The 15,749-nt window shown below is 34.5% G+C and overlaps 1 protein-coding gene across 1 annotated transcript in view; it reads right to left on the reverse strand.

Annotated features, from left to right (window-relative positions):
- The window catches only part of NLG-4 (neuroligin 4), a 309,809-nt gene that overhangs the window by 112,948 nt on the left and 181,112 nt on the right, over positions 1–15,749 (reverse strand). Inside the window, exon 5 of the mRNA XM_029310718.2 lies at positions 2,337–2,690. Within this exon, the coding sequence (XP_029166551.1) occupies positions 2,337–2,690 (354 nt within the window). The remainder of the gene's footprint in view (positions 1–2,336; positions 2,691–15,749) is intronic.

Raw genomic sequence — 15,749 nt, forward strand, 5'->3', positions numbered from 1 at the left:
CGCGACGAGGGTGACGCCGCGCCACGCCGGTAGGAAAGAAGCGATATTTCACGCACATAATATCACGGGTCGCGGAAGCTAGGAGGATGAGAAGGTGGAAAAAGGAGGAGGCCTTCTCTTATCCTCTCGGCCGTGTCCAACATAACCTCCCTCCCTTAAAGAGGGAGACCTTGCAGAAGCTGTTAACCGCGCATCGAACGTTAACCGTGTGGTGAACACGACCGCACGAAGACGACGGCAGCCGCTGGTGGATGAAGATATAAAGGAAGAGACAGCCAATATCTCTGGCAATGTGTTACCACGGCCGCGCGCGTGTTCGTCCTCGAAAATATCGCGGACCCGGCAAAATAGCGGGCGAAGGGTGGATATCGAGAAAGAAATTTCGCGAGCTGATATTCCTGCTGGTTCAAGCCACTTCTCATTTTCCCTGGACTTTCCCCTTTTCTCTCTATTTCTTGCTCCCGGAGGAGCGAGGAATGCGTTATGGTAAGATGGCGACGTAGCGCGACAAATGACGACGGAGCTTTCTACCGGAATATTTCGATCGCCAGGCCAAAGGTTTTCTCAGCAATCTGCTGTCGAGATTCCGAAAAGAATCCGCGCATTCTTCGGGCGATTAATCTTTTAATAATGACATGCTGAAGGAGAATCAGAAAAAAGGATTTTTTAAAATTCGGAATTATCTTGTTGTATATAAAATTGTATAATATTATATGTTATATATTTAAAATATTTAAAAAATTAAAATATATAATAAAATGTAAAAGATATAAAATAAATTAAAATATATAAAAATATATAAATTGTGCATACATATACATATGTATGAGTGTGTATATATATATGCACATTTTAATTAGTTTTGAACTTGTAATATTCAAATTTAAAATAAACAAAATATATATGCGCGTTTAAAAATGTTTTTAAATTTAAAATATTCGAATTTTGTTCAAATAATGTTCGAATAAAAAATTTTAAAACATTATTTACGATTGAAGTTGAGAACCTCCGCTTGTTTCGAATCCACAAATTCGTCTTAGCGTGAGAACTGAGTAACGGAATTGTTACGGAGACAAGTTCGAAAAGTGTAAGCCCATTTCTCGCTCCTCGCAGATCTTGTTAGCGGATTCGATTGCGTTTCTCGCAATAGATCGATAGGAATTTTCGCGAGTTTGCAAGTGCACCGCGGAGAATTCGCTTTCGGAGAAAAAGAGAAAAAGAGTGGAAAGACTCTCTCTCTTCGTTCTTCTTATTTGCGAATACGTAATCGGCGTTATTCGTAATTAACCAAACGCGAAATAACGCACTGTAACGAAGCTCATGTAAAACTTGCTACTCTTCAATTATGTGTAATGCGAAAGCGCTCTTAATCATTTACCAAACGCGCCGGCGTAGCGTGTAACCTGAATAATTGCGCGAGCAAAATGCTGGCGAACGGTTTCGAAATTTTGACCGGCTCCATTCTCGAGAAAATTAATAACGCCCTTCTGCATTTCGCAATTTACAATTATTGTAATAAAATCGTCGGAAATCAATCTTATTGACCTGTACCACTTATTTTATATAATTTAAAATACGATCCGGTTGCGAGAACAAAATTCGGTCGAGGACGCAAAAGAGTCGAAAAGTGTGGATTATTATTAATACTGCGTATCCTCCCTTTATGTAAGATCCCGGTAAAAAAATGTTTATATATAATTATACATATAAATAATTGTATAATTATACATATAGTAATCGCGTAAAATTAAATATGAAATATGTATGTCCATTTCTATACATATTTATATAAATTTATATATAAATGATAAGAGTTTATTATAATCATGTCAAATTATACATAATAGTATATTGTGTATCAAGTGCGGAAAGTTGACAATTGGTCACGAGTGCGACCAGCCCACACGAGTGACCAATTGTCAATCCGCACCTGATACACATATTATTTTGTATTGCAAGTGCAGGCAAAGTGGTTGTTTCGGTGCGTTTTCTGTGCGCGAGGCGACCGATCGCACGCCGCCATCTTGCCGCGGCACGGTGGAGGAATAGCCGGTTTCAATACATTTCCTACGGCTTGAGCCGTATACAATGACTTTTAACGCGGCTCAGCCGTAGATAATGGCTTTGAAACCGGCTTATTCACTCACCGCGTCGCCGCTAGATGGCGGCGGGGGAAATCGGCCGCTTTCTGCACAGAAAACATGCACCGAAAGTGCCACATTGCCTGCACGTGTAATACAAAACATATATTTATGTTTTAACAATTTATATAAATTTGATAACAATTTTAGATACATAAAAGCAAACCGTGATTATATCCCAACCTAAGCACTCACCTCGAATGACGGTGGGACTGATGGCGAGGAAATGCACGCAAGCGGCCCCGGTGCCCTGGCCCATAAGGGTGACGTTCTCGGGATCGCCCCCGAAGCGGGCGATATGCTCCTTAACCCAGTGCAGAGCGGCGATTTGATCCATGAGGCCGTAATTCGCGACCCTCGCTTTGGTCTGCGGCGCCACGTTGGCGTTCAGGAAGCCGAGCACGCCTAGCCGGTAGTTCATGGTGACGATCACTTGGTCGGTGTAGCTGGCTAGGACGCTACCGTCGTAAGGGTTTCCGCTACCCCAGTCGTAGCTCTCGCCATGAATGTACAGCAACACCGGATGCTTCCTACCACCCTCCGCCATGCCTGTAAACACAAAGGAGTCGCGACGCGTCGTTTTAGTTTAGTTCCTCTTTCGCTCGGAGAGCCGCTAGAGAGAGAGAGATGACAAAGACGACGGTGCAACGACAAGAGCACCGGCTTCTTTGTCGCGGACACGTCGGGAACACGAGGCGGCGTCGTCTCTACCTGCCAAAGCATCCGGATACGACCCGGAATTGTCCCCGTGTTCCCTGGGCAAAATGCGATCTCAAGTAGGGGTGTCGCCGTGTCATTTCAAAGTACTTTCAACTATTATCACGCAGCTAAAAACGGTAGATTTGGTGTGTGTGAAGACCGCGAAAATTTAATTTTTTAAAAAATTAGTTAAATATATTTCGTTTTTTTTATAGATCATCTTCAGCAGATTTGATTTTTGCTTGTTTAAAATAATAATTAGAGGAGATTCTAAAAAACAAATGGCGCCTGGCTTTTATTACCCCTTTCCATGTTTAATTTTTTATTCATAAAATTTATATACATCTTTTATTATATAAATTAAATCAAATATATTATATAAATTTATATATTTATATAATACACTTAATTTAAATTCGAATATGAATTTAGCAAGGTACAAATAAGAATGTAATTTTTTTTTATTTGAAAAGGTTCCTCAATGTGAAAAATATATTTGTAACTTTAGGGCACATTTGTAATATATTCGCTCCTTCGTTCCAGAACATGAAGTCCTGAAAATCGATAGGAATGAAACATGAAATTATCGAACCGTAAAATTACAAAGAATCGCGCTCTTGTATCGCTTTCTTTTGTTGGATTTTATGTTAAGGTGGTTTCGATAGCACACGTTTTTTATAAAAAAATTAATATCATATCTTTTTCTGTTGTACGTAAAAATTGAACGTCGTTTTAATCGTAAAAAAAAAAGAGAAATGAGCATATATTTTTATGTATTTTTTATACGTACGATTGTCTCCTCTGGCACATATTTTACGATAATATCTCGACTATTCCCAAGATTTGTACCAAGAAGCATAGAATCAAAGTTGTGGTCTAGGTAGCTTTAAAAGTTATCCGTAATTTTTGATAGTTTTTAGTCTTATTTCCGCATTTTTCTTTCTCTCGCGCGACTATCTCTTGAAATCCTTTGGAAAACTCTCCGCAACTACTTGCCATCCCTGCCTTCCTCTTTCTTTCCTGCACTGAATGCGACTTTCTATATAGCTAGACACACGGTCAACATCGCTCTTTGTTTCGATAAGAGCCACTTCCGTCTCACTTTCGCAACCGTAACGACGCGAGTGGCGAGGTGGAGTGATGTGGCAAGTGGTAAGTCCATATTTCGCGATAAGGAAACGTCTTGGACGAAAGAAATCTACAATTCCAATCGTCTACACATACGACCCGGGTAACGTGAAAAAGGGAAGTTTTGGAAGAGACACATTTCCGAGCACAGCTTTTCGAAAAAGAACAACACGTTCCGATCAGTATGTCAATTTTGCATGCAAGAAACGTCAAAATATCGAGTCTCTCGATCTACATTAAGGTGATCCTAAACGTTTTTGAGAAGTCTGTGATTTCCGTTCTGTTTTATCGACAAAATGTGAGGTTAGATAAATTATAAATCTTTTTTCTAAGCATTCATAATTCAGTAATTAAAATATATGAAACTATACAGATTGTTTTGAAAATAATATATATATATATATATATATATATTATTTTCAGGTAAAAAACAATTTGTATAGCCAATAAATAGATTTACAGTTTATCTAACCTCACATTTTGTCGATATTGCAGGAAGGAAACTTAGGTTAGCTTAAGATCTTCTCAATAAACGTCAAAATTTTTATTCCAGCGCTTTAATTAATTTGATTAAAATATTTTTATAATTACATTATTTTATATGATTAAAAATATTTATAATCAAATTACATATTAAATTATATGTACATCCGTGTATATAAATAACTTCTAGATATTACTTTTGAGAACAAAAATATATGTTTTAAGACATCATTAATTTTTTCATTGAAAAGATTAGGCTAAATTAAATCTATTGAACGCAAGATTTCTCACTCTTTTATCTTTAACTCATTCAGCGATCTTTTTTTTCTTTTCAATCAAGAATATCTGCTCGTTTCTTTCTCGCAGTTAGATCTCGATGTTTATCAAGTTCTGCATCTCGGTATTGGAACAGATCGAGAATCTCTGATCCGTCGAGAAAATTTTTGTGCTTTCTCCCTCACTGATTCTGCAGGCCGAATTTATCTCAGAATCTTAATCAGCTAAGTCTCTCTCTCCTCCGTCTCAAAGTACTTAGCAAGTTAGCAGTGTATTTGCCTTGAGACTCTTTATTCGGATTAATGCAGATCCGTTCAAATTCCCCGCTTCGTCTTTCTTCGCTTGCATAGACACACGAAGTGACACTTCTTTTCGCGATAGACTAACGACGAAAGTAAAAAAAAAAACATTAAATTGTATAAAATTCTGTATACATGTTTTATGAATTTGTATGAATGTGTACCTCACATTCGGAGATCGGAAAATTTTTGCTAATATTTTTGGCGAATAAAACGCGTGTTTTAAATAACTCGTTTTTCAGCTGCGAAAAATCAATCACGGGATAAAGGTGTACATGTGCGGGGCGAACTAAATTAAATTAAAAATAAATTTATTTACAAATATCTCTGTTCTTGTACAATAAATTTAATTAAAATGTAGAAGTAACATATGTACATGCAAAAATATACAAAAGGGAGATAGAAATAGACAAAATTATAGAGTAGATAGAGGATAGTAGAAATAATCGAGAGAAGAGAATCGAGATAGATACAGATAGGACATATAGGATAGACGATAGAGAGAGAGAGAATGATATGAATAGTATATATATATAATATATATTATTATATATATAATATACTATCGTAATATAATATATGTAATATATGTAATATATATAGATTATATTATATAGATTATATTGATATATATATATATATATATATAATAAATATAGATAAATATAATATAGTATATAATGTAATATATATAGATTATATATATTTATATATATATATATGATATATAGATATATATATATAATATAATCAAAATATATAATAATATATAAATAATATATAAAATATATAATATATAAAATATATAATGATATATAAATTATATACAATATATAAATAAAAATTATATATATAATGCATATATATAAATATGCATAAAAAATATAAAAGAATATATACCATTGTGGTAAAGTAAAAAAAAATGCTACAAGTATGTTCTCGAAGTGAATTTGACACAATAGAAAATCGTAAGATGATCGAACAATCTCGCCCCTTCCAAAATTCTCCTTGCTCGCGGCGAATTAATGGTATACACGGACATTAATCGAAGTGAACTGGAGATAAATTTGGCGATCGGACGAACGAACGAACACACAGTCGCACACGGACGTTTCGAAATGGCCGCGATGCGAAAATATTTAACGCCAAAACTCGATATTACAGCGGGCTGCTTTCTGCGTTCGCCGGGAATACTCGATAAATCCCGCTCCCGGGGAAAATAGATTAGCGCGATAGGTCATCAGCGAGACTTCTCGCGACATGCACGCATTGGTATCAATTTATTCGTCCACAGCACCCTCCAGCTCCCCCTTCTCTCACCCTCCTGCCCCCACATCCTCGAAGCGCGATCAAAACAACGGGTGTCAAACATGCCTGAAATAGTTTGAACTTTGTCTCTCCGCTCTACGAATAATGCGCATCGACATGACGCTCGTTAATTAACGTTGCCAGATGAGTTAATATTAACAAGCGTCAGTAATCGTACAAACGTTCTGACGCTCCGGCTCTCACAATGGTCTTTCATTATTTCGTAGTATAATACGTCATTGGAAATTTGCCTTGTGTCATTATATAATTTGACGGTAAAATGATTAATATAAATATTACAATATAATTTATATCTCTCTTCTGAAATTTAAAATTATAATCCGATATATGCGGGGCGCAACACGAGTGTGACAAAATTTACGAAAACGTATGACGCGCGCGCCCTTTCTCTCGGATGAAAAAAAAAAAAAAAATAAAAAAGAGTTTAATCCGCGTTTAAAAGTCAAAGAGCGAATTTGTTGGCGTAACAATACGTTGCCGCGGGCATGGCCATTTTTGCAATGATGTTATTCGTCCATCATCGGAAATCCGATTACACAATCCCGCTTTCAAAGTATCATTTTTAGCTCGTTATTGTAGCAGTTCGGTATGTAAAGCCCAGTTTATTCCGTCTCTCCCTCCTTTCCTCCCTCCATCTCTCATGCTCATTATTCGCTATAAACTAATCCGTCGATGCGATAGAAATTACGAAAAATGAGAGAAACAACCTACGTAAAATTAATTTTATAAACTCTTGTATCCACACACTTTGTCCGATATAATATACTTTCTGACTCATTGTATATTTATCACTAGGAATGGGATCGATTTCAATGTGTACTGAAAATTCCGAGTCAAATCCAATAATCAAATATTTTTTTATAGGGTATTATTTAATTTTATTTCTTATTATTATTATTAAATATGTTTATTTTTATTTATTATTTTTTTTATTTATTATATCTTACAGTCTCATACTATTATTTTTCATATTATTTATATTATTTAAATACTTATAGGAAATAATATAATATAAGAAATTATATATTGCAATTTGCGAAATAACACAAAGTCTAAATTTTAAAATACTTATAAGAACTTATAAGTACGTTCCATCGTAAAGAATCGAATCTTTTACAAGTATCTAGTGCTTAAATAAAAAGAAATATTACTTTATAATACATATGATTTATTTGTAACATAAATATTCATAAAAGATTTGCGCACTTGATATAGACTCGAATGTATTCACAAGGTATTTAAACAGTTTGAAACAATCTTATCCTGATTTAAGTCTATTATTTTTTTCTTATTATGAAATCATCAGAACATTCATGCGAACAAATTTAAACCTACTTGCGAGCGACTTAATTCTATCGCTAGCTGTCAAATTAACATTACTATTAATTTTTTGTACATTACATTTTTTTTCTACCAAATTGAAATTCAACTCTTCTTCTGGACGTCGCGCATATATTTCTCTCTCAAGTTTCGCTGTAACTACGAGGATCAATAGGTTATTTAAAACAATCTTATCCTGACTTTTAACGGGATGCAGCCGTAGTTCTGTTTTACCGACTAGAAGTTAGGTTAGGTTCACTTTTTATTGAAAATATACAGATTGAAAAATCTTCCACAATGAAGGTACTGATAATAATAAATGAGGAATGCTGTCCTGCAACTAATTTTTGCTGTTTCATGCCTCGACTTTGATTCCGCATGCAAATATACATACATAATTAATTCAAGTACGAATCTTTTGATACAGACTTTTAATATCATTTTTATTACTTTTGTATTATTCTTTCATGTCATCTCTATTGGGAGCGCTATATTTTGTGCACAAATAAATTGCAGAACTTTTGTATTAAATAAGTATTGTTATGAGCTGATGCAAGATGTCGATAAAAAACTGTAATTTTTTAACTTTTATTGTTTTTATATACGAAATTACAGCGCTCCCCGTTCGTTACTATAGGTACTTTAATTGTAGAGAAAGATTTTTCAATCTGTATAGCCAATAAAAAGAAAAACCGTTGAACTCATAGTCGGTAAAACAGACATGGTCAGCATTTCCTTAAGTCTAGTATCCTTTTTGTTTTTTTTTATTAAAGAATCATAAAATTCGAAACCATGCGAACAAATTTGAACCTACTCTCAAGCAACTTAATTTCATCGCTATCTGTCAAATTAATATTATTAATTTTTTTACATTTTACATTTCATTTCTATCGAATTGAAGTTCAACCCTTCTTCCGGACGCCGCGCATATGTTTGCCTCCCAAGTTTCGCTGTAACTACGGGGATTAATAGGTTAATTATCAGGAGTGAATAGTGTAAATTCGGTGTAACGGCGGATCAATTATTGCTCGCAATATTACGAGAGATTGCGTAGCTGTAACGCGAGCGAAACCCTGCAGAGGCGGCCCCGTGTAACTTTATCGCTCGCGACTCATTATGCACAAACAGAATCAAAAGTACGTAATTACATCGCGAACTTTGCAGCGCAAACTGCGACGGGCATAATCCGCACATAATGTGCGCAGTACGTGAAAGCAAATTAATTACTTCGTTCGTCGTAATATCGCCGGCAAGTTTGCAAACGCACGGACAAGAGGGGGCCTGGCTTGGCCAGATTCTCTCGCTAAATTCTAACAATAATTAATTTTGTATCGCATTCTATTGCGCGCGCGCGTAGGTGCCTCTTCGTTATTTTATGACATTTTATTGCCTCGCTAAGCTAAAATTCATAAAGCATTTTACCTATATGATAAATGTGCGAGCTCTCCCCCTTTTGCTACATTGAAATTTTATTTCAATTTGCAGCCGTACGACTTTTATTTCAAGCCGGCTGCATTTCAGAGATTTATCTTCATAATTCATCTATACGTTGCATTACGCTTAAAAGTTGTGTTGATTAAATCAACGAGAAAGAGAGAGAGAGAGCGAGAGGAAGTGAAGCAAGAGGGAGAATAAAACTGTGGAAATGATGAAAAAGATTAAGAGAACGATAAAGTATATAAAGTTCGAAGACTCGCAAAACCTAGCAATTTAATTTAAGATTAAGATGTAGTTTGAATATCCTTTCACGTTATTAAAATGATTATTATATAAAATATCTCACGATCGTGAAAAAATAATCCTCGACGTTGTATAAAATCTCATGTCATTATTATAAATTATAATAAATTTTAAAATGCACGATACGAAAATTCCAGGAAATAAATACTAATATATTCAATCTTCTCATTTAAAATTTTGCTTCAATTTATAATGCGATAATCAAAGTTTCAAAAGGAAGCGCACAATGATTAATTTCTAAACAGGAGAGAGCAGAATATTTAGCATGAAATATATCTAAAACTCTTAAACAAATCTGTGCGTAAATATCACCCTCTGTTTATTACGCACGAATAAATAATTTAATCTTCGTTCGAGTAATAAAAAATAATAATAATAATTATTATTATTATTATTGCGAAATCCCGATCGGGGTATAAATTGTATGAACGACAGGAGGAGGAGAAGGGGAATACCTTCAATATAAATTATCGAAGCAAAGTGCAAAGGACAGTATGTTGTCGCCCCATCGTATGAATGGAAAAAAATTTTTCATTTTACGTCCCCGTCGTTTTAAACCATTATCGTCATTTCGAACGGAACGTTATTGAAAATTCTCTCAAATGAAGGCACGTCATATCCGGAGGTAGGAGGAAACCTTTATCAACGCGCGAGCCGAACTCATATAAGGAGTCGATACGCGTGCGAGATCACGAGCGTATGTATGTCTATACATAGGGTGATTCAAAAGTTTTCGAAAATAGTGGTCCTATAAAAAAATGTTAAATACAAAAGGGCTCAAAATAAGACACTTGACGGTGACCTTGACTTTGACTTAGGGGTCAAATTGAGAAATCATTTCAAGGTCAATTTAATTTTTTAAACGGAATTTCCCATTTCTTATTGCATATTCTTGTAGCTTACCTCGAGAGCTTCTCAAAACACTATAATAAAACATTTTTTTATCGAGTACTTTTTGAGTTATAAAAATTTGAAGCTAACATCTTTTTTTACATAAAATGTAAAATATCTTGCAAAATATTTAGTTTTCGATAATCATACCTTAATACTTTTATGCACAGATAATGAGACCAATAAATCAATGTAAAGAAAGCACTTCCGTCCTGTTTTATCGACAAAATGTAAGGTTAGATAAACTATAAATCCATTTATTGGTTATACGGATTGTTCTTTACCTGAAATTAAAACGCTTCGCCTTTTGTCAATATTAATACTTCAATTTGTACAGAATAGTATATTGTGTATCAAGTGCGGAAAGTTGACAATTGGTCACGAGTGCGGGGGATGGACGCACGAGCCGAAGACTGAAGCCGTGGACAATGGCTTTGAATGCGGCTTATTCACTCACCGCGTCGCCGCTAGATGGCGGCGTGGGAAATTGGCCGCTTTCCGCACAGAAAACACGCACACAAAGTGCCACTTTGCCTACACGTGTAATACAAAAAAGATTTATCAATCTGAAGAGTCTCATATATATCTTGGTTACAAAATGATGAATTCTAAGCATTCATAATTCTTTAGATTAGCTTAGGATCCCCTTAAAAAGAATGTATGTAATTTGCAACATATTGCTGGAATTTTGAACTACCCTGTATATATGTATATATATATATATATAAATGTGTGTGTGTGTATATATATATATATGTATGTGTATAAATAAATATATATGTGCACGAGAGATCACGTGCGTGGGACCAAGAGCAGCTGGTCGAATCTGAATTCGCTAAAGGTAAATGTGTTATATCCCGCGTCGTAAACTCGCGATATCTTCCTTTAATGCGGTGATAAAATAAACCACGATCACTGCGTTATCATGCGGTCGCGGGGGAGGGGAGCAGGTGAATTAAATTAAATTGATGAACGTTGCAGCTTTACAATGAGCTTTTATACAACGACCCGGGAAACGTCCTTTTATATAAGTCCCGTTTGGCGAACTAATCTCTTTCTCTCTCGGAGATTGTTTCGCGCAGATTGTCTTTCGTAAGAAATATTTCAGCCAAATTTTATGCGTATCGCGATTCGAAATAATTCTCAATTATTAATTTAATATTATTGATTTAAATTATTCCTTTTTTTATTATTATTCGCGAATAATGCATAGAATAAGTATTATTAAAAAGATGATTGATCTTGAATTTGACGAGAATCGATGAAGAGATTCGTCATTCATGAAATTTTAATATAAATTTTTGAATTTTGAAACATATAAAAGTGGATACACACAGACACATGTACAGAATATTAAAAAAAATATTTTATATAAAAAGTACAAATTGCAGACTTGCATATTGATATCCTCATCATTTAATTTCGCTCATTAAGCTTTTTCTGTTAGGAATCCAATAATATTGAATAATCACCTTGTTGTTTTATTATGTGCGATTCTAATTTTCAATCGTTTTCAATTTTATTAATAATTCGGACAAAAGGGAGCTCCTCTCTCGGGAAGCCAACAATCGGGTGGAATTCCAACAGCTATTTACTTAAAGAAAATTCGTTAGGAGACAACGAAAGCGCGGCAAATTGGCAAAAACTCGTAAATGTAGACTGAAGCGCGATCATTTTGAGACGCACAAAAGAAATTAATTAAATAATCGTTTTCAGCGTGCAAATATCAGCATTCTCTTGGGCAGATTTTTGCCGGTAAACGAGATTAGAGGACGAGAGCTACTAGTTTTTGAGCGGAGACGCAAACAGCGAGCCGTCGCGGCAGCGTGGAAAAGAGAGGCACGAAGAGAGATAGAGGACGATAGAGAGGGTTGGAAAACGCGCTATGCAGAACTTGGCAGTCGCGCGGGCACCGGGCACGATCTCACTTAATTGGGGTCGTGTAATTTAAGTTAAGCAAGTCGTAAAATTTGAATCGTAATTGCGCGCATCCGTTACATACACACACATGCAAATGCGTTGGGCAATACCTTGAGCGAGATATCTATATGTGAGTGTGTATAATTCTAATCGAAAACCACTTTTCAGGAGAGAGAGAGAGAGAGACTGTTGAGTAGTTTCGCGTGTTCTTAGCCCTCGTTCTTCTGGGAACCCGAATGTAGTTTACAAAATTAAATTTTTCGGGGACTCCTATCCTGATTTCTTTTTTTCTTTTTTTTGTTGTCCTCTGGAAAGAATTATCCGATCGTGTTTGAGGCTAGTGTTGGATGCTTTTAAAATCGAAAAGAGAAATTGAAAGGAAATTAATTGCCAAGGAGATATATTATACGCATTAATGTATGCCAGGAATTTATTCGGAAATTAATTATCGTAGTGATAAAATTATTAAAATATTTTTCTCAAGTTTTGTATTTTAGTTTGAATTAAATTATAAATATATAAAAGAATTATAAATTATAATTCTAAAATATATATTATTAAATTAAAATGTATATATATTTGAAAATAAATATATTGAAAAGATACAGAGATATCAAGAAATGATTTTTTTATCAGATTAAAACTTGCAGAAATAAATAAGTTTTTTCAAAAATGTGTATAGCAAATTGTATAATATACAATTATGTTTATATTTTTTTATCTATGTTTTAAAAGTTATATTTAAAAAATCATTATAATTTTAAATATATCTTAATGTTGAAAGGATTTGTTATAATATAATTTGCGCCATCAGAGCATACAAATAAAGGGCATCGATATATAATGTTTGAATTTAACAGATCGTAAAATTTACTGTCGCTTTTTCACAAAATTACACTAAAGTATAAATTTTATGTACGAACAATGTAGGTATGTTATAAATAAAAATGTTAATATTTAAATATTTTATGTTTATTTTATGATTTATTTCTACAAAAAATCTGTACAAATCTGTCAAAAGAATTTTGTTAATTTAAGAGAAAAATTCTCTAAAGAAATATTCTTTAATTAGATATTCGCAACATACAAGAATATAAACTTAATGGAATGTTTTTTATCAGTATATTATTTGAAATATTATTAATCGTGATAACAAAAAACCAGTCTTATAGATAGACATTTGTTATTTATCGCATACAGTATCCTTTACAAGTTTGAAAACATTTTACATTTTACAGTTAAACAATCGCATGGCAGCAATCTGTCATGAATAAAAATGTTATTTAAATATTTTACGATTTATTGATACAAAAAATTTACACAGATCGCTGTCATACAATTGTTTAACTAGTATATAAAATATTTATAAAATAATATACAAATAATATATAAAATAATATATAAAATATACATATTAAATAACATATAAAATAATGTAGATGTTTTTTGTTAACGTAATTTTATGAAATATATTTGACCGAAAGATCGAGATGGAAGATTTTCCGCTGGCTTCAAACATGATTATTAAATCGTGTCGATGTAAACGCCGCGGCGATTAAAAGCTGCGATGGTGTGGGTACACAACAGGTAGATAACAGGTAGCTGGGCATTATATGGAGATGCCGATAACGCGATTAAGAGCTTACCGCTCCAGTGTATCGTCAAACGCGGATTAGGAGTGGCTGTGGCGTCGTTGGCGCCGGAAAAAATTCGCCTCCTCCTCTAAGAAGGCATTCGAATGTTGAGTTCGGAATAAGATTAAGTTTTTTTTTCTTTCTTTTTATATGTATAATCGCAGTTTCGATAATCGCGGTTTGTGTTACAGGAAATTAGAGCTCCGGAAATCCCCGAAATCTCTCTGAGCGTTCAAGAATTTCAATCCGTGTAAATAGAATGTTTCACATGAGTGTTTAATAAGGAAATTAATTATTGCAAGCATCTATTTGGATTACTCCATTTATAAATAAAAGAAAAAGCTTTTTAAAATTATTTCTTCGAACCTTTTTCCATTTACACAGAATTAAAAATATTTCAGGGTCGAATACTTAAGAATTTAAAGCCTCGGAAATGTAATAAAAAATTTTCCCAATCAAAATCAAAAGTTTACGAGTCGTTCAAGTTTCTCAGGTCTCGAATTACTCTAACAATAGACGTAAAAAAAAAAAAAAAAAAAATTATCACCTCCCTGTCATAGGTTTCACGAGTTCTTCCCCGGTTACGAGTTATAAAGAGATTTACCTCTAACAATAATTCAGGAAGCTGAAGGCTTTAAAGATCCGTTGACGTAACAGCCATAAACGCAACAGCTTCGTTTCAACCCCCTATCTCTGTCTCTCTCTCTCTCTCCCTCGTAGACGCGAACTGACAGGAGTAGACAAGAGCGGTAGCGACCGCTATTTCAATATGGCGGCACCGCTAGAGTTTAAAGCACAGACTCCGTGAAAACGAGCTTCTTCCCACTGCTCGATATCCTTCCCTCCCGTTTTACTCTCTCGCGTGAACATACAGGCCGTGCAAGTGGTCCTGCATATTTGATGGGACATTTCTCGGCATCCTTTCAACCGGCAAGTTTCCAGGTATTAGCATAGTAAACATGGATTTACGTTATGCACGACCGTGCCCCCCGCGGCACTATATTACTATATACATATAACTGAGGCGGCCGTTACAAGAAAGCACGAGCTTAGCTTAGACATTTACTCACTCAACGCACTTAAGCACGGAGTGACGCGTTACTCTTCCAGAAACTCTCGTTGATCACGTACACAGGAGGACGCAAGATATTTTGGGTCTGCGTGAATGCACGGTGACCTTGCAACATTTTATATCTCGAATTATTTAATTAGCAGAGAATTGCAAAAAATAATTGATCCATAAGTGAAAATAGAGCGGAAATAATTAAGATGCTGACTAAGACTGTTTTACCGACTTTGAGTTCAAGAGCTATTCTTTTTATTGGCTATACAGATTGAAAAATCCTTCTCCAGAATTAAAGTACTGATAATAATGAACAGAGAGCGCGGTAATTTCGTGTAAAAAAATAATAAAGGTTATAAAATTACAGTTCTTTTATCGGCCTCTTGCATCAGCTCATAACAATACTCATTTAATACAAAAGTTCTGCAGTTTATTTGTGCACAAAATATAGCACTCCCAATAGAGATAACATGAAAGAATAATACAAAAGTGTAAAAATGAGATTAAAAATCTGTATAAAAATATTCGTACTTGAATTAATTGTGTATGTATATTTGCGTGCGGAATCGAAGTTGAGATATAAAACAGCAAAAATTAATTGCAGGACAGCGCTCTCCATTCATTATTATCAGTACTTTTATTGTGGAAAATTTTTTAATCTATATATTCAATAAAAAGTGAACCTAACCTAACTTAAAGTCGATAAAACAGAACAACGGCAGCATCCCCTTAAGCAAAAATTAATTGCAGGACGGCGCTCGCCATTCATTATTATCAGTACTTTCATTGTGGAGAATTTTTCAATAAAAAGTGAACCTAACCTAAT

This window comes from Nylanderia fulva, unplaced genomic scaffold, assembly GCF_048542155.1.
Source record: "Nylanderia fulva isolate GAGA-0341 unplaced genomic scaffold, ASM4854215v1 Scaffold15, whole genome shotgun sequence".
Lineage (NCBI taxonomy): Eukaryota > Metazoa > Arthropoda > Insecta > Hymenoptera > Formicidae > Nylanderia > Nylanderia fulva.